The sequence below is a fragment of the Anguilla anguilla genome, chromosome 1 (genome assembly GCF_013347855.1).
Source record: "Anguilla anguilla isolate fAngAng1 chromosome 1, fAngAng1.pri, whole genome shotgun sequence".
NCBI classification, from domain to species: Eukaryota; Metazoa; Chordata; class Actinopteri; order Anguilliformes; family Anguillidae; genus Anguilla; species Anguilla anguilla.
The window spans coordinates 21,642,853-21,662,762 of NC_049201.1; the positions used below are offsets into that span (position 1 = coordinate 21,642,853).

Consider the following 19,910-nt stretch of genomic DNA (forward strand, 5'->3'; position numbering starts at 1 on the left):
ACTGCAGCCACGGAATTAAGCAGCCAAATTAAATTTCCGCCGATTGGCGGCAGTGCGCCACGTTGTTTAGCGGCCGGTCCCAGCGCCAGAAGGCTTACCGATTCGAATGCAAGGTGGGAAGCAGCCTTTCCGCAGTGCCCGATGCAGCGTCTCTGTGAATGCGTGAGCGTGTATAACCTCAGAAGATTTAAATGCGACAAACTGCACTACTTACGAAGCTGGCACAGACGGACAGCAGGCGCCAAATTGGCCAGAGGAGACGCGCGTGTGCGCGCGAGGAGGTGGGGAACACCCCACACTGACTGGAGAGCCTCTCTCCCAGCACAACGCCGCAGGCAATTATGCAGAAATGCGGGGCTGCGGGCCACCGTCGGCTCCGCGTTCCATTTCGGAACGTGGAGGGCACTCTGTGAGCGAATAAATTAAAAATACAACAAAAGACTGGTGCTGTTTTCCATAGCAGTGGATGTAGTGTTCCAGGTAGATGACTCCAGTTATATTCTTTCTGGCTAGTGGATGAGTATCTCTCTCTCTCTCTCTCTCATCCTGAAGAGAGCAGCACTAGTGGTGCCAGTGGCACATCGACTCCTGATGCAATTCAACAGCTATTTATGTTTACTTGTCAAGTGCCTGGTACAAAAAAATGCATGCTCAACTGCTACACAGACACACACACAGACACACACACATATATTCATTCAAGGATGGGGAGACTCCTGCATGGGCATCCACTGGTCTACCTTGACATCGTCTGGAATGAGCTCTTAGCCCTGTGCTGAGACAGGAAGTCAATACGGCTCCCTTAACCCCTGACTGAAGAGCTGGCCTATCGCAGGAGGATGCGGTTAGCGGAACACCAGAGAACATCATTCCGGGGTTTGAAAACCAAATGCGGCAACAGCATTCATACCTCTATCTACAGTGCTTCCTCTTTCGAAATACCCTCCTCTGCCCGTGGTAGCACCATGCTAATGTAACGTGATACTTAGATGGGGTGTGAAAAACTGCTGCCGCTATTACGGAACTACATGGACATACTGTGCTGTCTTTGGTTCTGCATGACTGGCAGCATGTGGAAATAAACTTGTTATTGGATACGCAACCCACAGAACGACTCATCTGCTTATAAAAGGGCCATCAAACTGCACACTGTCTGGTGGGTGGGAAGGCAATGTGTCCAGTGTGCCGTGGGGGGGGGGGGGGGGGGGGGGTGGTCGATGGGTGTGCCTTTCTTCCAATATTAAAATGCTAATTATGCACATGCCTTTGTACTTTTCTAAAATGGCATCTTTAGCTAAGTAGGCAGAGGATAAAAAGCCATGCCAACGGGATGCAACGCTGGACTGATTATGGAGACCGGTGAGAAAGGGATGCCTTCAGAATGATTCTGTTTTGCCTGCACAGTGATATAAAAGTGAATATTCTCTTATGGAATATTTCCATAGCAGCAGTGGAGGGGAGCTGGCGGCAGCGGCTTGCCATAATTTTAATACAGAACTCAAGACGCTAATGTGCTTACAGCTGATCCATAGGGACATCATACAGCAAAACTAATTTTGTGCAAATCTCAGGGAATAAAGTGAAATATTTGTGAAGGCACTGGCAGATGATAGTTCCAAGGAACTTCATTTGAATGCGCGGCGCTCGCAGTCACTCGCTTCCACGTGTGTTTACTGCCCTCTTGTTGTCGTCCCGTGAATAACTGCTCTGCGGCGAATTAAGTTATTCCAGAAGGTGAAGGACACCCGCGGAATACTGAATTTTAATTGACACTATGGCCGCAGTTTCTCATAACCTTTTAAAGGCCTTTTAGAATGCACATTATAATTGGTCTTCTAGCCTCCATAATGTTCCACAAAATCCATTAGAGCAGAATCTTAAAAAGTATGTCATCTTTGCACAAAATGGAGAATTAATGAGAGGCACAGATAACAAGACCAGCGATGACTTTTATTGAAAAAGAAGACAAAGGCACACGCAAGGATTTTAGACCAAAAATGACAAAATAATCAGAATAAGACTGGTAAAAGAATAAACTTTTCACATGGCTTCCCGCAGTGCAGTGAGGGCTTAGTATTGGCTGCAGAAGCAGGCTGTCGGATCCCTCGGTATCAGGGAATGGATCACCTGTACCCTGTAGTCCGTCTCGATCTGCAGCTTCTGGATGCGGCTCGAGAGGGCAGGACTGGGACCGGGCTGCGCATCCAGAACCACCAGCTGCTGAAGGTGCCGCAGCTGCGCCAGGCCCACAAACTCCGCCTCCGTCATGTTCCAGTGTCTGAAAGAGCCAATCAGTCAATACCGCAATCTATCCAGGCTTTTGTGTAACGACACGGCTCAACCAGACGGCACAATTGACTATTCAACTTCCGTCTTCCCCATCACGGACTTGGCACCATTAAAAGTCCCAATTCAGACTGGCTGAGGGGGGAAAAAAATAAAACCGATTTAAAGGACTGCGGCAAATATTCCAGCCAGATCTCTGATGTTTACAGTCTGTTCTGAGGGTACCATCTGTTTTTGATTTTGGGAGTGGAGGGATTACTGTCTGATTTAGCCTCAGAGGAGCGACATGCAGCATGAAAACACTATAGCATCTGTGCTAATAATAAGCAGAGGTGGGTAAGTGAGGCATCAGAATACACTTAAATGGCATTGCTGCAAGGCCTTGTCAGCCGCTGGTTGATCTACTCCAAATCAATCACTGATAGAAGATAATGATAGTGCCACTTACACGCAGCAGCTGAAAATTACAGCCAATTTTTTCAAAGCTCATCGCTATTTAAACTTGAAACCATGCTGCGGCAGCTTAAACCTACAGCACGCGTCGCTGCCTCCGTTGTTCTTATATTGATACATATTGTTGCTTATTTATTTGGCAGCTTTTCATTTCCATGGTGACTTATACAGTTTACCAACTTTAATTACTGACCCATGTTTAACGAGCTTTTAATTGAGCAAGACTCGACCGTCATTTGCAGCAATGACCTGAGGAACTTGGTCGGGTAAGGGACCCAACCCAGGTTCAAACCCGCGACCTTCCTTCCAAAGAAACTATTTGCCCTAACTACATCGCGGCACCGGCTTCCCTCAGCAATGATCTTTAATGGAACGAGCACAAAATGGTGGTGGGTGTGGCCTGCAGAAGCCAGGGCGGGTCCGCCTCACCGCAGTTTGAGGGTCTTCAGCTTGGGGAAGAGCACGGGCAGCTCGTGCAGGCCGCTCTGTCGGCCGTAGCTGCACAGGTCCAGGTGGAGGCGCTGGAGGTCCGGCGTCCGCTTTCCTAGGGCGCTCAGGTCCCCCGGGCCAATGATCACCTGGAGCAGGGAGAGGCTCCGGAGGGTCGCCGGCAGGGAACGCACATAGACGCCGAGGGGATACCCGCCTGCAAACGTCAGGGTAATCGGAAGAAGAAGAAGAAGAAGAAGAAGAAGAGATCATCCTGAATTCTGATATACAAGATACCAGCCAGTCACAGGACTGTTATCCATCCCCAGTCCCCAGCTCACCTCTGTTCATTCTGAATGCACCATTCAGAACAATTAATACATACACACTTTGTAACTGTGTCCTTACTCCTGTATTCAACAGCAAGCATGTTTACTGTGACTCATAATAAAATGGAGGCCTTAGAGTCATCTAACCAAAAAGTAAAAGTAAATCTAACCAAAAGTGTAATCAATGTATCTAACATCATAATAAAGAAATTCATTACACTATTTTCTCAGGAAATATAACCACATACTGCAATATGGTTATGGAATTATAGTTTCATTTGAAATGCTTCTGAATTTTACCAATATATTTTGCGCAACAGGTAAGAATACAGCATTTTTTTCCATAACAAATTATGATAAAATTGGGAAACTATGTATAAAAAGGGCTGAAATTCCAGCATGGATCTCCCAGTATGGATGTAAATACCCTCAAATGAAAGCTGACTGTTTGCATTTTCACCTCACATCATTTAATTTCTAATTCAATGTGGTGGAGCACAGAGTCAAAGCAACAAAAATTGTGTCACTATCCACACATACTTACAGACTGCACTGTACATGTTTTTTGCACAAGTTTAATTTAATGTTCACGGTCATGATTTGATATGTGGCAAAACAATAACCTGATAGATTTGTTTGTGCAAACAAAGTCAGGCAGAGCAACCAAAGTCATAAATTGAGATAACCAGAAATTTCAGATACACCGATTGATCAATTAAAATTTGTCTTGAATAATCTAATTGATTTTTTACGCAAAAAATACACCTCATGTGCGTATATGTGTGTATTAAACATAATAAGTACTCATGGTTCTTCAATCAACTAAAAAACTAGGTTAATACCAGGTTAATACCATATGTTAATTTGTGTATGTCAGCTATGGTCATATGCTGTAACCCAGGGTTGTCCAATCTTATCCAGAAAGGGCCGGTGTGGGTGCAGGTCTTTGTTTTAGCCCAGCACTAGGACACCAACACTACGATAAACTACAGTCAAATACGATGGAGGCGTAGGATGCTTTGCAGCCCTCACAGAGGTATAAACTAAAAAAAGAGGCAAGTAACCCATATGACATCTAAAATACATATATTCAAATACACATTTCAAGAACATGTATTTGTAATGCTGGCCATTCCTGAGTGGGACCTGCCAGGAAACTGAACCCGCAAAACTTTCAGAGCTCAGGTGGGAACTCTACCCAGGAGACCACTGACGTTCTGACCATCTGTCACACCACTGAAGTGACATTATAATTCTTCAAACACTCCAAACAGAAGTACACTGTGTCCCCATTTTAAATAAAAAAGTTAATCCATGTAATTACTTGATGTGAGTGCATGGCTGCTTGAAATGAACACACAATAATTATGTACACTATGCCACTTCTGTCAATTTTGTAGCAATACACCCTGTTAAAGCTCAGTTCTAATGTGTGGATGGGCACCACAGTGTGTGTTCAAATCTGGACTATAGCCAGCAGCCATGCAGAGTGGCACACAATTGGCACCAGAGTCACCCAGGGAAGGGAAAGTATCAGTGAGCCAGGATGCACGCTTCTTATCGCTGCGACCCCTGTTGGTTAATCATGTGCATCCCCAGCTGTGCAGGTTGAGGAAATGAGCACTGACGATGAATACGGCATTCCCAATTGGAAGAAGTGGGGGGAAGTGTAAAAATAAACATTTAAAAAATAAATAAAACCAAGGGAGAGGGAGGAGGGCTACACAGAGACTAACACATAGCGCCCCCCCCCCCCCCCCCCCCCCAAAACAAAAAGCTCCGGATCAGACCATACACATTGTGCAAAACTATCAAGTTTCAAACTAGCCTCACGGGACAGTGGGCTGGACTCTGAAGACTATAATGTACGTACGTGCCACTGTGAGTTCGGTCAGACAGGGGAGTTTTCTAAGCCACACACTCAGGTTGCACCTGCTGGGCTCCACAGCACGGTCTCTGTAGCACACGGTCAGACTCTGAAGACGGCACAGCGGCTCCAAGGCCACAGGGGACAGAATTGGATCCATGTAGTTCAGGAGCTCCAGCCTGGTCAAGCCACGATCACTTTGACCTGGATCTTCTCTTCCTACCAAACAGATCAATTATTTTAGAACAGAACTCTATTTAAAAAAAAACAAAAAAAAACAAAAACAATTATCTTAAATCATACTGAAGCTCCCATCTTTGTGTGGCTGAGAGACCAGTGAGCAGGCAGCCATACAAACAAGTGGCCTCTTTTAAACCAAATCAAAACTACAATAAACAGGTTCCTGAGGCCATGTGGTTAACTCCCAAAACTTGGATTCCGTCCTGTATTAGACAAGACAGGAAAAAACAAGACAAAAAAAATCTATATCATTACACTTTGAGATACACATCTCAAACCTGATAATTTTATATGACAACAGTATTGAATTTTTAATAGATGTCCCCATGTTAAATGTCTCCACAAATGCTTGATCATTAACACCTGTGAATACAAGCACAACCAGCCAAGGGACTTGATGAGAGACAGAAAAAGCAGTGCGGATGCAGGCCATAGCTGTCAGTAGCACCATTTCCCATATCTTGTCATAAAATATCTCTATATGTGCAAAATAGGTTTCAGGACAGATCTGCCATCTTCCACAGTGAAATGTGCTATAAGTGAAGTTAAATACCATACATACGCATTCTATTTTGTTCTAATAATTAGAAAACACGTGACATTATAAATCAAGTAAATCACACCTGATATTGATTTATTTGGAACTGTATCCAATGCTGCTACCTCACCGGTTGGATCACCATGTGTTTTGGGCAGATGAAAATAGTCATCAGGAAGGGTGCCATAAACTGCCCCCATTTTTAGAGACAGTTCCGTTAGGTTAGGCAAGCAGACTAGCATGCTCTGTAATGTCCGACTGGAGATGGGTTTGTCGCCTTCGTGATAGAAGAGCGAGGTCAGGCCGGTGAGCTGGGACAGGGCACTGATTAGTTCTGCCCTAGGTGCGCGATGGAGGTCGCACAAGCAAATGTGGGTGAGTTGGCGAAGCGGCGTCAATACAGTGGCGAGGCCAGAGGGACACTGAAAGCTCCGAATTACCAGTCTGTTTAGGTTTTTAAAACGCTGTAGGGTTCCAAGCGCTTTCACGTCCATGAATTTATCTATAGTTATTGCCCGAAGCCATGGGAGCGAAGTAGCAATGAGCTCCCATTCCCGTGTCCCCGCTTTGTGTACCACAACCTTGCTTATCTTCCTCCGCCGCAATGTGGCCCAATACGCGCTGTTATAGGAGCGAGTCTTCTTCAGCACCACCGAGCTGTTCCTCCACATGGATGGGTGGTCTATCAACCTCTTGAAGTACTTGCAGCTCGAACGAACGTTCCCTTTCTCCTCGTCAGAGAGGAACAGACATACCTGAAACCATACTTCTTGCGGGAGGTGGAATGCTGCCCTGGACATCCCCGTTTAAGGCTTTCCCGATGGCAACTTTTTGCACATTCAGTTTACTTTTGCCACGACACAATATCTCGGAAACTATTCACATGTGCATACTGTCATGATGCCCTGCTTAAGTAATAAATAAATAGATTACTGCTCCAGGCCCAGTCTAACAACAGCAGTCCCCTCTAGAAATATTAAAACCTGTACAGGCTGTAGCTAAGACTCCTTTAGCAACACGACCTGAGGTGATTACAAATTAGCTAGCGTTTTGCTAACAGTAATACATTTCGCATAATCTTAGAAATTATGTGTATACTTGTCATATATGCGCAGTGATCGAGCGGTTCATTAAACACCACATGGTTTGATTATTATTCAACTTTAAAAAGCACTGAATCCTTCAGTATGTGAGAAATACCCCCACGCTTGAAAAGTTGAAAAATAAGTGTCGCATCGTGATGACCTCAGAGTATATGACCTTCTGGCAGTGACGTAATCGTGCGTCGACAACCAATCCAACTGCTTGTTTGCGAAATTCAAATTGCGGCGGTGAGTGTCCCGTAACTTGTTCGCTACATTTATAGATAACTAGTTAGGTTGTTATCGTAATTTCACGCAAAATTAAACTATGCTGATGGCAAAATTTACATAAAAAATAAAAAAATGAGATAAGGGACCGAATGCGTGTTTAGACTAACGTTAACTATTGTTGGTACAAATGTCGTCTACGCGTTATCTGTTGTAGTAGTTGTGGGCAGTACCTTATCAGACGTCATTAGCTAACCGTGCGCCTCTTTGTAGAATTAAAGCTAGCAAGATTGTTTTTTTGTTTTTTAATTCTGGAATGGACGAAGTAAAAAACCAGCAGCCTGCTTTCAGTCGCATCCGATACACTTAGAAGACTAAACGCTAACATTGGCTGGAGTCAAAATGTTGCTCTCGCCGTCTAAAAACCTAACAACCAAAACAGAGAGAGCGAATTCTTATAAATCGGTACCTTTACACAAGATCCCTCTAAACGCTATAACACCTGTTAAGGATTTGTTAAAAATTGCCGAGGCACACCAGGTCCGACACTTTGACTTCTCCAATCCTCGTAATTTTGCAAAGGTTTCAACAAGCAGATGTATGAACGCAATGAACTCCACTGTACTGCATGCAGACTGCTACAAGGGAATGCCATGCGAACTTAGTAGCATTGCTGCCGAAGACAGCTCTCCCTTGGGCTGTGATTCCGTCTTTTTTCCACCCCGGCGGACGAAATATGCACCCCTGGTTGTGGGGCACGATCAACAACTCGAATCGCCTGCGAAAATTTTTGCTCGGATGAAAGCGAAAGTGCAGAAGCATAATCACTCGTTAGGACAGAGTGGAGATGGACAATCGTTCACCGACGCTCACTGCCCCAGAGCCAGGCAAGAACAGGACGTGCTGTATTATACCCGGAGGAAAGATGACATCCCTGGCGCAGAAGCTAGGGGAAGCCAGGCCTTTCGCGATACCATTGAAGTAGACGCCCTCACCCTCTCACCCAGTCGGACTCCTTGTAAAGTTCAGAGACTTCGGCTCGGTACATCACCGAGAAAAAACACACCTTGTAACCGGCTTCCGGAACCCTGCAAATTTTTCGGCAGAACTCCACAACAATCAAACAGCAGCACCCAACTCGAAGAGCCAATTCATCCACCCAGCTGTGCTAAGTCTGCCGGAGGAGAGATACGATTTGAAAAAGAAGAATCGTCCACCCATGGGATCTATCAGGACGAGGTTTTTGCCGGTAAGTTGCTTCAGATATATTGCAATAGACTTGTCTGTTTTCCAGTGAGACCCGTGACCTCAGTTTGGAAAATAAATAACAAACTTGGATTGTTTTGTTTTTGTTAGTGCCCGAAATTCCTGTCAAGAGGTCGGACCTTGGCACAACGAGAAAGAACTCTGTGATGAGTTGTTCTCCAGCGAAGATATTTGCCCAGATGAAGGAAAGGGTGCAACTGCAGAGGAGACAGCAGGAGCCCAATCGGGTGACCAGCACAGCCGATGTAAATCCCGGAGGTGCGTCTCTTAGCCTATACATTTAATATTTATTATTAATATTCAGGGCAGGTGAGACTGAAATACACAGTATCAGTGTTTACAGCTGTGTAATTACAGCTGGTCAAATTGACTACTTTTGTTGAGGTTTGTTAAAACAGCAGCATTGTGTTATCCCTGTTTTACTGTATTGTCATTTCTAGTATCAGCTTGTGGGTTCTTACATACATTTAGTTGTAAATGCTGGTTTTTTGACCAGGTCCTTTCTGGAAAAGACATGTCAATCTCAATGTGGGCTTCAGTCCTCGATAAATACATAAGATAGAAAACATGCAAATGGCAAGCTGAAAGTGTCTTTGTAACCACTCTGACACACTACAGGCCCATGATCGGATATATTGCTGTACATAATAATTTTGTTTTAAAGTGCAGTCTATTAATACATCTCAAAGTGCTGTCTGTATACAGAACTGAAAAACTTTATGCATCTAGTTTGGACTCTTGTTCCTAGTGCAGTGTTGTGTGGCCCAGATAGAATCCTCCTGACTATGTAGCGCTTGACTGTAGCTGTGGAGTGATGCTTAAAGAGCCCATAGCACCTCCTGTGAAGGAGGGTTTCAACTGGCGGTTATTTCCATAGTCATAGTCCTATAGGGATTCTATGGTCAAACAGGTTCTTACAATCTGCTTTGCACCAATTGCAGTATTTCCAGGCGCAGTATTTCCAGGAGCAGCAATTGCACACCTAAATCAAGGTATCGCACAGTATAAAGAATCTGTGGCTTGCTGCACTCGTTTTGAAAGTTTATATGCTAGTGTATGCATACTCCCAAAATGGCAGAGAACACTGAAGCTTTGGGGAAGATTTACAATTTTGATTGGCCATACCAGAAAGAGATATGGAGAACGATAAATTCTTTTTTTTTTTAATTGTGTGTTATTTGTTTATTTATGTAGTGCTTTCTCGCTGCAATCTGCTGATTTTGGAGTATTGATTAAGCTCTTAAAACAACTCTACTTGCACAGACTCCTGGAATATTTAATATTAGTTGCTCCATCTAAAAAAATCAACTTTATGATCACAAATTAATATTGAATTATTCATTATCATCTATCTTGGATGGTGCAATGAGAACACAGTTTAAAAGGGACCTCAGTCATATGCAGCAGGTGAAACTACTGATGGGGCTATTGCTGATAGGACTGTGAAAGCTCACAGTACTGTTTCAATCAAAAGTTAAAAAAGGCACTGGGTTTTTTATCACTTGATCCATCATCTGCACTTATTTTTCTGCCTCGCCCAATAATTTCTACTGTTCATGACATATTTCCATGAAATCAAACTTCCTTCATGCATATATAAATGTATACTGTAACCAAATAAATGAGCTAGTGAAATGAGGGAAATTGGTTTGAGCAGCATACCAGGTTTGGATCAATTCAGGAAACTGAAATTGAATTTCTGAATGTAAAAATAGCCAAATGAGGATTTTTCAGTTAATGAATTGATTTCCAGTTAATTTCCTGTATTGACTGAATTGCAATGAAAGTCAGCATGCACCAGGATCTCCAGGTATTGAGTCATCGCAGATATTGATGAAAGGACACTTTTACATTACCCCCCTTCCTGTAGGACTCTTTTACAGATCCGGCAGACCGAGAACATTGCCGATGAGCGGGGATGAGGCGGACGACGAGTTTTCCCGGGACGTCGACTCTAATACGGGCGTGTCCAGCAACGCTGGCACCGTGGTTACCAGCCCAGTAGAGGCCAGCTCCACCACGGGCCACGAAGAGCCCGTGGACAGGCGATGCACCCATGTCCCTCAAAGACCCCTCCCTGAGCCGGAGCCCCTTCCTGACCTTGCCAACGACACCCTGCTCCAGAACTCTCCCCGCATCGCCATCCCCAAGAAGAGGGCAATCTTGTTTCAGGACAGGGAGGAGGCCGAATTAAAGACTTCAGACCAGGAGCAGGGCCCGATGGTAATGCCCTCCTTGTATGTAACTAACTGTAACTGCAATTGGGTCCTGTCATGTACAGATTTTGATTTTAAAAATGCTTGTGTTCATAGGGTCAATGCCTGAAATTCTCATAATGAGCATAGGGCTCCATTTTGGGGGAAAAAAAGTTTTTTTGGTATGTTAACTGACAAAAAAACAATAAATAGCATTATTGAACATGGCACACCTGAAAAGCCTTCAGGTTAATTTTTCTATCAAATGTTCTGTCGTGTATGGGATGACTTGAGTGTATAATAGTTATCCGGTTAAATGGTTTGTCTTTCAAATTATGCTGATGTCGAATTGTTGCATTTTTAAGTGTCTTGCCTAGGCTAAATTAACACGTAGAAGCATACACCCTGAGCTTTAAATTGCAAACCTAAAAGTTGCGGTTTTTTTCCCACAGGCAAAGGGAATTCATTTGATGGAATGGCAGCTTAAGTCCCAGAATTCAAGGCTGTTTGTTGACGGGTTTCGCACGTGAGTATAACTCAAGAATTCAGTTCGATTGATTGTTTGGACTGATGTCTCTGGGCTCAGCAGGAGCATATTGTGAGAGCGTTTTCATCTTGATTACATCATATACTTATATTCTGTGGCTTACAATAGGGACGACAAGGTGCCCTGGCACAGCAACCTAATTGCTGAGCGGCTTTCGAGCAACGTCCTGAAGACAGTCTCAGGCAGCATCTACATCTTGGTCGGCAAGATGGCCCCTGACCCCAACTCAGGTAAGCAGGCCAATAGATTCAACCCACGCATCAGCCCATGTCTTCGCTCACACACCCTCATTGACATTAGTGTTGGCCTTCTTTGCCAGTGTTTCCCGGATGGTTTCTGAAGAAGTTTCTCCACGGCTTTCCAGAAAAGTGGAAGTCTTACTTGTTGAATTATTTGTCCACGTTGAAAAGGTAGGCAACCACTTTTAATCCCAAGTATAAAAGAGCGGTTTTACTTTTACCATTGTAATTGTGCTTAATTTTGGTGTTGTTTCATGGTATATGTTATCTTTACAGCATGGGTGTGTGTATGTAGATGGCAAATGGGTGGTTCATTTTCAAGCCTTTCTGAATGTTCATGCTGCATTGGATAAGTGTATCTTATGAACCCCCAAATAATGTATACCTACCATTGTAAGGCACTGGGCAAAGGTTGGCAGGAACTTCTCTAAATAACCGAAATATTTATCGCACACAATGTCTCGGCCAGTCGAAAATATACACACAAATTTAAATGAAATATATTCTTTAAAACCCATAAAGTGAACGGTCACTAAGTTTGGTCTTCCAGGCTATTTTCAAATCGGTTCACATGAAAAATGTAAGGTTCTGTTGATTTGCAAACTTTAATCAGTTTTTATTACGTCCTTTCATTTTCAGGCAATCCACTTCATCTAAGAGAGAGACTCAGGTGAGAGCAAAGGAGCAGTCCTCCAAAACTCCCAAAGCAAAGATCCGTGAGTACTCTTAGGTTTTTAACCTGCCGGGTTCCGTATTTAAAGCCTATTGCCTAAAGTTGTAATGATACCAAACTTGTAGTTTACAATGTCAGTATCTTGCACATGAAACAATGCTCTCTACAATTACCTTATTTCTACTTTAGCATGGGGGGTATGCCAAGCTAGATGTGGGTAGTACATTGTGATGTTTTTTCTGATTATGTAGCCTCCGGTCCTAAGGCCAATCTCCTAGAGAGCAGCGCAAAGCTTTCCCGTAGTGGGAGACTCATCAAGGCGCCCCTGGAGTACTGGAAAGGGGGAAGGGTTATCTTGGATTCAGACATGAACATCACCATCCATGAGGACTACCAGTCTACTCCCAACACTCATAGGGTGAGTGGTTTCCTGCTCAGGAGGCACTCCCATTCTATGTTATATTGGCACTGCATTATATTGTTTAATACATACCGTTTTTTTATCCGCTGCACGATATGCGGTGTCTTCGAGATTTATAATTTTCTCGTTCATTTGTGTCTATTAGGGACTTGCCTTTGACTTTTGACTAACCACTTGCTTGTGGTTTAAGGGGCCAATTCTGGTCATTGTCAACAGTAATGTGTGATCATTAAATGTGGTCCACATGCAGTCAGTTAATAGCGTTTTGAAAAATATAACCACGCCTTACAATGGCATTGCAGTGTTTTTTGTCCTTAATCATTTTTCCTATCATTTTGCATGTTTATAGTTTTTAAGTTCACTAATAAAAAGGTCCCAAATGTCAATTAGTAATCAGTATGATTTTTTAAAAATTCATCACCTTAGTGTTACTGTAATGCACTTGATTCATATTCTTTATTGTTTTGAAACTAGATTATACATTAATGAATCTGCCCTAAATTTGTATTGGCGCAGTTGTGTTCCTAGTAGTGTTTCTACTTCTTTGGGGAAAGGCTTGAGACTTACATTTTTTTAATTACACAGGGCAACGGTAAAATTGTACTCATTGAATCATCTCAAAGGACAACAAAGACATCATTGAAGGCATCCTCGGCGAATTATAAGGGTATGTATGCATTATTTGAGTTATCACCAAGAAGTGCTTATGAACATAACTTAATGTTAATAGCTTTATGTCACTGACACTCCCAGACGTTAGACGTAAATTACATCAGGAAATTCTTGCACAGAAATGTGTATATTGTAGTAGACTTGGTTTCATCTTGGCTGTATTTATCTTTTATTTATCAGGTCAACGGTATTTGTTGTTTGTATGTGCATTTCCTTAAAACAGTTAGACTATACATAGGCCTACCAATGCTAAGAAAGCCATGGGGATTCCTGAGTTGTGTTCTGTTTGTAGTGCACTACAGGGGAACTGAGAGGACAAAACCAGACATGTCAGACAGTGACACGCCAGGCGGCAGCAGAAAGCTGCGCTCGTCTCAGAAGCAGTTGCCTGAAGATAAGGTCTCGGGCACGGAAGGGCTGTTAAACCAGGGCGCGTTAAATCGGCAGTACGCAGTGGACCTGACACCGCTTAGAACGTCTACTGAATTGCACCAGAGGTGCTCTGAGAACAACCTGAGATATCGCAGAAGCTCTAAGACCAGCGACTCGGCTGACAGTGACAAAGCGGCCCGAGCGGAAAGTCCCACTGGTCAGTCAGTCGGGCCGGACGAATCGTGTGTTGCAGATGAGGGCTCAAGGGCCACCTGGAGCAAGGACGAGGAGGCACCTGCGCCACTGAGGAAGCTGAAGCAGTACACCCGACCCAATAAGGGGTCGGTCAGGGAGGCGAGCTCAAACAGGGTCGTTCCCACCCACCGCGACGTGGAAAAAACGCGCCAATCGGCGAAGCACTCCGAATCCGAGAGTGACGGCCAGAGGGGGCTGCCTCCGACGTCCGTCGCCAAGCGCGTCCTGAGACCTCGGACCAAGTCCCGGAGCAGCAGAACTACGGATTCCTCTCAGGACGACCAGAAAAAAAACGCGAAAGGAAGGGTTTCGTCGAGGCATTCGGAAGGGACTGGGAGCGACGAGGGCCATGCCTCAAAGCCCAATTCTCGACGGCCAGGAAAGAGCCGGACCAACCGCTTGGCGCTGGGCCGCAGGGCTTCTGGGCTGGACACGGAGAGCGACGCGTTTAGCGACCCCCCCAGGCTCTTGAGGTCTTCTTCTCGGAGTCAGCGGAGCGTCCGCGTCATCAGCTCCTCGCTGGACAGTGCCCGAATCGACCGCGGGGGGAGACCCAGCCGGGAGCCGGAACCCACTCAGGAGCCTGACAACAGCTCAAGCTTCTCTGACCCCCCAAAGCTTTTCAGTCTGCCTAAGGCAGGAGGGAGAAAGCAGGGACCGGGGAAAGCCAGCACTGCGAGTTGCGGGCCCACCACTCCGCTGTCTAAGGGCAACCGGGCGCAGCAGGAAGTACTGATCAGCACTGGGAGCGACGGGGAAAGCACACCCGATTCGGGAAGCAGAACCAAGCGGCCGCTGCGGAAAGTCGGGCAGGTGGTCAAAGACGGAGATCAAAAGGCCTCAGAAGACGTCCTCTCGTGCACGGGCAAAAGGGCGGGAAAGAAAACGCTGAACCCCCAGCATGCGCCAGACGCCGGCGAAAACGGACAGCCGTCGGAGTGCGCTAAGCAGCGTCGTTACGTCTCGAGCGAGTCGGAGAGCGAACTGTCCGACTTTGCGCCATCCCCTGAGGACCGTGGGTTCAGCCTGTCAAGGAAAAAACTCAATGTCCCCCAATTGAAAAAGGACGTGTCTTCCAAGCCTTCCCCTGTGAAGAAACGGCAAGAAAAAAACAATACGAAGGGGAAGAATAAAGAGGGCGGCAGAAGCTCCAAGAAGGAAGAGCTGGCAGAGGATGAAGATGACTGGACGGAAAGCGAACTGGAAAAGCTGCACACGTAAGCCTTTTAACGTTACAACCAGAAATACCCAAAAAGTGGTCCCAAAGTGCAATATGGGAGTATATCACTGCACGGGTGTGTGTGGATGTATGAGCCAATGCGTTATTTAGGGAAAGTGCAACTTGAAGCACGCTAGCATGATTAAGGATGTGGAGGGACAACCCGCTCAGCAGAAAGAATTAAAGGTGTTAAATTGAATGGTGCTCAATGATTGAATACTTGGCTCAAATTAGAATGTTCACAGATGTTACATTAAGCTTTATCGGCAAGGTTTCATTTTGCACTCCGTTCAAGGTGTCAGAAAGGCTGATTGTCTCCAATTAAAAGTTAATTGCGGAAAATTACATCTCCTGTAAGTTAATTGAACAGACAGCGATGTTGGGTAATTGGGGCAGAGAAACCTTGTTAGAAGCACATTTCATTGTCAGAATTTTAACACTGTTCCTGCATCAAAAAATGAACACAAAGGTAGTGATTGATAAACACCAAGCATTTACCTGGTCAGCCTTACAGCTATCCAACTGGCATTCGTTTGTGCACCCAACCTGTCCCTAGGCTTATGGTTTAAATACCGCTTTTACCTTTTCCCTGAAAGTAAATGAGTGCATATCAGATGGTAATTGTAAGGTTAAATCTTGATGAAAGCAAAAAAAAAAACCCTAGGTGCCTTTGAAGTGATTCAGTAGCATGTCATTAAATGCATGACCTATATTAGATGTGTGTGTGTGTGTACAGTACACTTCTGTTTTAAATGCCAGTATCTTCTGACTCTGTTTGTGCGTCAGGGCTGTGTCCTCATTCCCCAAGCACAAGAGCGGCTTCTGGATAAACGTGGCGATGGCGGTGGGCACGCGCTCAGCCGAGGAGTGCCAGGAGCAGTACACCCAACAGCAGAGTGTGCTGCTCCGAGCCAAGGCCAGGAAGAAAAACACTCGCCACGAAAAGGAGGAGCCTGGTATGTCATTCCAGCCGGTTAGAGGAAATGACTCAGTTTGACTCAGAACAGTTTGGCTTTGTGGCCCCTCCCAATCTAATCCAACAAATTAATCTCAACTGTAACATTTTGTAACCCCAAAGTTCAAACTGGAAAATAATTTTTGAGACCTTGCAACAGTTTTAAGATTTGCCTAAGTACTTGGTACATTTTATTTAATTAATTTCTAATTGAGTTAAAGTTATGACCAGAGCCATTGCGTGAGGGTTGAAAGCTGCCCGTTTCCCTGGCTTGTAGTTAAGGAGTCACCGCAGATAACGGCAAAGGCAGGCACTCTGAAGCGGAAGCAACAAATGAGGAATTTCCTGGACCACATGCCCAAAGATGACCATGACGATATCTTCTCCTCCTCTCCTCTGCAAAACAAACGTGTGAAGGTGGGTGATGCTGTCTATAGTAGAATACAGGTTGGCACAGCTTCTCCCATAGTCTTGCAGTATTCATAACTTGTTGCCTGCTCCAGGAGCATATCATTACATAATACACAACTGACCATTGCCAGGATCTCGTAAATATAATTGTTCTGTGGAAGAATATGAGTAAATGGACCAAGAGGCGAAATCTAAACAAAGCTCCCTTCTAATCTTATCCTTCTAATTTGTAAATTATAAATGGACAAATTATTGGCAAAATAAAAAATAGTAGGCCAAAGGAAAGGTGCAGTTTGTGTTAGCAAGAGCTCCTTTCATTTTGTTCGAGCATAATGTGTTCACTTGGGGGTGTCGTGACCATTAAAAGAGCTGGGCAGTGTGTAAATGTCCATGTGTTGGTACACCATGTGTGTGCGCAGATTGAGTCTCCATACATTGCAGATTTTGTACTGACTCCATCACCTCCCTTGTGAAACAGCTGCCCACCTTGTCTACGAATGGGGAAGAGAATGTGTTCCAGCACTTGCAGCAGAACCCCCAAACGCCTAGTTCCAGTGCATTCCCTTCAGTGCAGACCCCCCATTGTCTTCACATCAGCCCTGGCATGTTGGGCTCTGTCAACAGGTAAAGATCCTAATATCCTTAAACAGGCTCAGCTCAAGTGCCTGTCCTTTGGAGGTTTTGAGTGCAATGAACTGTTGATTAATCCATTTTTTGCATTGCCCATTTAAGGTTATTGGCACTTTTAAAGGCAATTCATTTTTATCTCAGGTTTTTTAATCCATGATTTAGAAATATATTGCTTGCTGCTGGCTGGCTTACTCCTTAAAAGCGCCGCTTGCGGCAGATGTGGGAGCACCACGGTCTCGGATCAGTGCCGACTGTGGCTGGCAGCACCGCAGGGGTGGCATAATTGGCATCATGTCACTTGGCAATGGGCTTGGTACAGTCAGTAAGGATATAGCGTTGTCCATTGCTTGAGCTACTGCTGCTGGCCGTCCGGGCACCCGGGGCTGGCTCTCTCTGCTCATGTGTATATTGGGTCTCCTCCGCCCCTACCCTGTGCGTGCACAGCGTGCAGCTGCAGTGTGAAAAGAAGCAGTTGGTTGGCAGGCGTGCAGTTTTTGGAGGATAACCGCAGATTGCCTACACTCTCCCATTCTGGCAACAGGGGCCATATATGAGCCTGCTCGTACATCATTGGAATTAGACATTCCAAATTCAGGTGGGATTGGAGATGCAAAATTGCTTAAGAAAAAAAAATGTGTTCCTTATAAAATAGGCAAATCCCAATTGGAACTGCCATCACTACAATATCCCGTAAAATCAGGTGCCTCACACTTCTGTGCATGTCTGAAAAGCATAGTCATAGTCTGTTTATTTTCACTTCACAATCTTCCAGCTGTGCTGAACAGGTGTTGTGCAGTGGACTGTGCACAACATACACAGACGCCATGGTCTGAATGTGGAAATAATTTGATTTACATGGTACTCCCTACTGAGCTGAGACAACATAAATTTGTAATGTAAAAATTAATTGAATTTTAAATCTATGGTTGAGTGTCTGTCAAAGAAGTCAGACCAACAATCTCTATTGTAGGTTATAGTAAAAGTGTAAAAAATGTGAATAGCAGACATTGTTTTTACAGTACTAAATTTTACATGGACGCCATCCTCTTGGGAAGATGTACAATTTTGAATGACGCAACTTTATTTTTGTTTTTAAGAAACAACAACGACAAGTATGTATACCAGCTGCAGAAGAAAATGGGTAAAGGACAAGCCAATGTCCGTGGACAGGACAGCTGCCTTCAGGTTGGTCCATCCTGTTCATTTTGATCATTTTTATTTAAACTAATAAATGCTTTTAGCGCCATATTATAAGGGTGATTAAGGCTGTTAGCGCTGTGATAGTTAAGGAACTGCAATGGGAATTGGTTTCATGTGCATAGAGATGCTGCTGCTTTATTAGCCAGTTACTCCATCAAAAAGCAGTTTAAGAATTACCACGCCATGAATGAAATGGAAAGTTGGAAGAAACCACTGCGGAACACAAAATCTATTTTTTTTTAACCCTCCAGAAACTGAAGGATAGCCCCATGTCATCCATAAAATCTACAAAGAGGAGACCTGATGGTAAGTTTTCCCACGTGTTCTCTTTCACTTCAGTCTTGCTTTTAGACTTGTTGGTTTATAATTAAATGTCCTTGGGGAGGTGAAATAAAGGATTCAATTGCCGTCTCAGGTGACACAGCCTATAAATATTTATGTTGTTCAGCTTGTCTTTTTTGTGTCCTGTGTCTGTTTGTATACATGTACTTCATATGCCTATATTTTGTTCAGCACTTTGTTTCAGCAGTTTTGTTAAATGTGCTTAATGTCTTTTTTACTTTCAGCTGAAAATGAATCTTTTGTTGTCTGGAAAATGTTCTCCGACAAGGAACCCCTTCCACCTCCCTCAGATGAAAGTGGAGTAGAGGATTATTATTTTATGGATGATGACTGAATCACAGAATCTGGATCTTCAAATCTGGACATTTTTGGGGGAGCGGAACTTTCAGTGATTATTTTTAATATGAGATGAAAATATTGTTCCAACAAGTAAAAATGAAAACGTGGAATTTTAAATGTGGAAAATGGGTGCCTAACATTTTTCTTGAAATGTTTCCTAAAGTGTATTGCTAATGTCTTGTTTTATAATTTAACAGTTGCAAAAGTGCCCCATATTTTCTTATCTTGGATGTATCCTATTTGATTTCAAATGTATGGCAGTGCATTTCTGTAAAAGATGAAACACGTGCGCCAATTATGTCTGTAAATATAAAAAGTATATTGTCCACTTGATTTTCTGACTCACCATTGTGCATTCCCTCAGTCAATGTGTAACGTTACATGTCTTTGTAGAACCCTTGTAGTCGTCTTTTGGAGTCAGTCTTTTTGTTTCAACGTGTTTTCTATGAAAAGTTTGCATTACAAATTAGTGGTAAGTGAAACGAAGCCGCTCTTTAACGAGTTTAAATAAATTGACAGGCATTTTAATACTTGGGGGACTGTTCAGTTCTTGTCCAGATGAGTTTACCAGTTTATTTGTCCAGGCTTCAGCTTCAAGTTCAAATGCGAACAATGAATTATATCTTGACTTCAGAAAACATTATAGTGAAAGCAACTCTTACCAATTGTCTTTAACTTGTTTTCAATACGTTAGTATGTCTCTGAAAACACTAAGCATTGCC

The 19,910-nt window shown here is 44.0% G+C and overlaps 2 protein-coding genes and 1 long non-coding RNA gene across 6 annotated transcripts; 1 reads left to right on the forward strand and 2 right to left on the reverse strand.

Moving 5' to 3' along the window:
* Positions 1–1,929: 1,929 nt before the first annotated feature.
* Positions 1,930–7,478, reverse strand: im:7136021. Of its 3 annotated transcripts, none has more exons than XM_035415415.1 (4): positions 6,898–7,478; positions 5,371–5,583; positions 3,169–3,385; positions 1,930–2,278 (listed from the first exon to the last, which is right to left on the reverse strand). In XM_035415415.1, the coding sequence occupies exons 1-4, from the start codon at positions 6,905–6,907 to the stop codon at positions 2,071–2,073; spliced, it is 648 nt and encodes a 215-aa protein (XP_035271306.1). In that variant the 5' UTR covers positions 6,908–7,478; the 3' UTR covers positions 1,930–2,070. The 3 variants fall into 3 exon arrangements, with proteins under 3 accessions (XP_035271306.1, XP_035271297.1, XP_035271316.1); XM_035415406.1 differs by having other exon boundaries at positions 6,228–7,478; XM_035415425.1 differs by having other exon boundaries at positions 6,724–7,475.
* On the forward strand, positions 7,428–19,716 carry mis18bp1 (MIS18 binding protein 1). Of its 2 annotated transcripts, none has more exons than XM_035415378.1 (16): positions 7,428–8,701; positions 8,809–8,976; positions 10,589–10,941; positions 11,372–11,439; positions 11,569–11,690; positions 11,780–11,870; positions 12,339–12,415; positions 12,624–12,790; positions 13,379–13,460; positions 13,758–15,309; positions 16,098–16,267; positions 16,544–16,683; positions 17,156–17,301; positions 18,405–18,492; positions 18,759–18,813; positions 19,074–19,716. In XM_035415378.1, the coding sequence occupies exons 1-16, from the start codon at positions 7,855–7,857 to the stop codon at positions 19,181–19,183; spliced, it is 4,236 nt and encodes a 1,411-aa protein (XP_035271269.1). In that variant the 5' UTR covers positions 7,428–7,854; the 3' UTR covers positions 19,184–19,716. The 2 variants fall into 2 exon arrangements, with proteins under 2 accessions (XP_035271269.1, XP_035271259.1); XM_035415368.1 differs by having other exon boundaries at positions 7,429–8,701; positions 11,366–11,439.
* On the reverse strand, positions 16,427–19,614 carry LOC118226111. The gene is made up of 2 exons (XR_004764963.1): positions 19,535–19,614; positions 16,427–16,662 (listed from the first exon to the last, which is right to left on the reverse strand). It is a non-coding gene; the product is annotated as an uncharacterized LOC118226111 (long non-coding RNA).
* Positions 19,717–19,910: the final 194 nt, after the last annotated feature.

Bases quoted from the DNA above. Each gene is read 5' to 3' on its own strand.
- mis18bp1 (XM_035415368.1), top strand. From the start codon at position 7,855: ATGTTGCTCTCGCCGTCTAAAAACCTAACAACCAAAACAGAGAGAGCG. The intron at 10,942-11,365 runs GTAATGCCCTCC...TTTTTCCCACAG, and splicing joins ACCAGGAGCAGGGCCCGATG to GCAAAGGGAATTCATTTGAT. The intron at 13,461-13,757 runs GTATGTATGCAT...TTCTGTTTGTAG, and splicing joins ATCCTCGGCGAATTATAAGG to TGCACTACAGGGGAACTGAG.
- im:7136021 (XM_035415406.1), bottom strand. From the start codon at position 6,942: ATGTCCAGGGCAGCATTCCACCTCCCGCAAGAAGTATGGTTTCAGGTA. The intron at 3,386-5,370 runs GTACGTACATTA...TGACGTTTGCAG, and splicing joins GACCGAACTCACAGTGGCAC to GCGGGTATCCCCTCGGCGTC. The intron at 2,279-3,168 runs GTGAGGCGGACC...TGGCTCTTTCAG, and splicing joins CTGAAGACCCTCAAACTGCG to ACACTGGAACATGACGGAGG.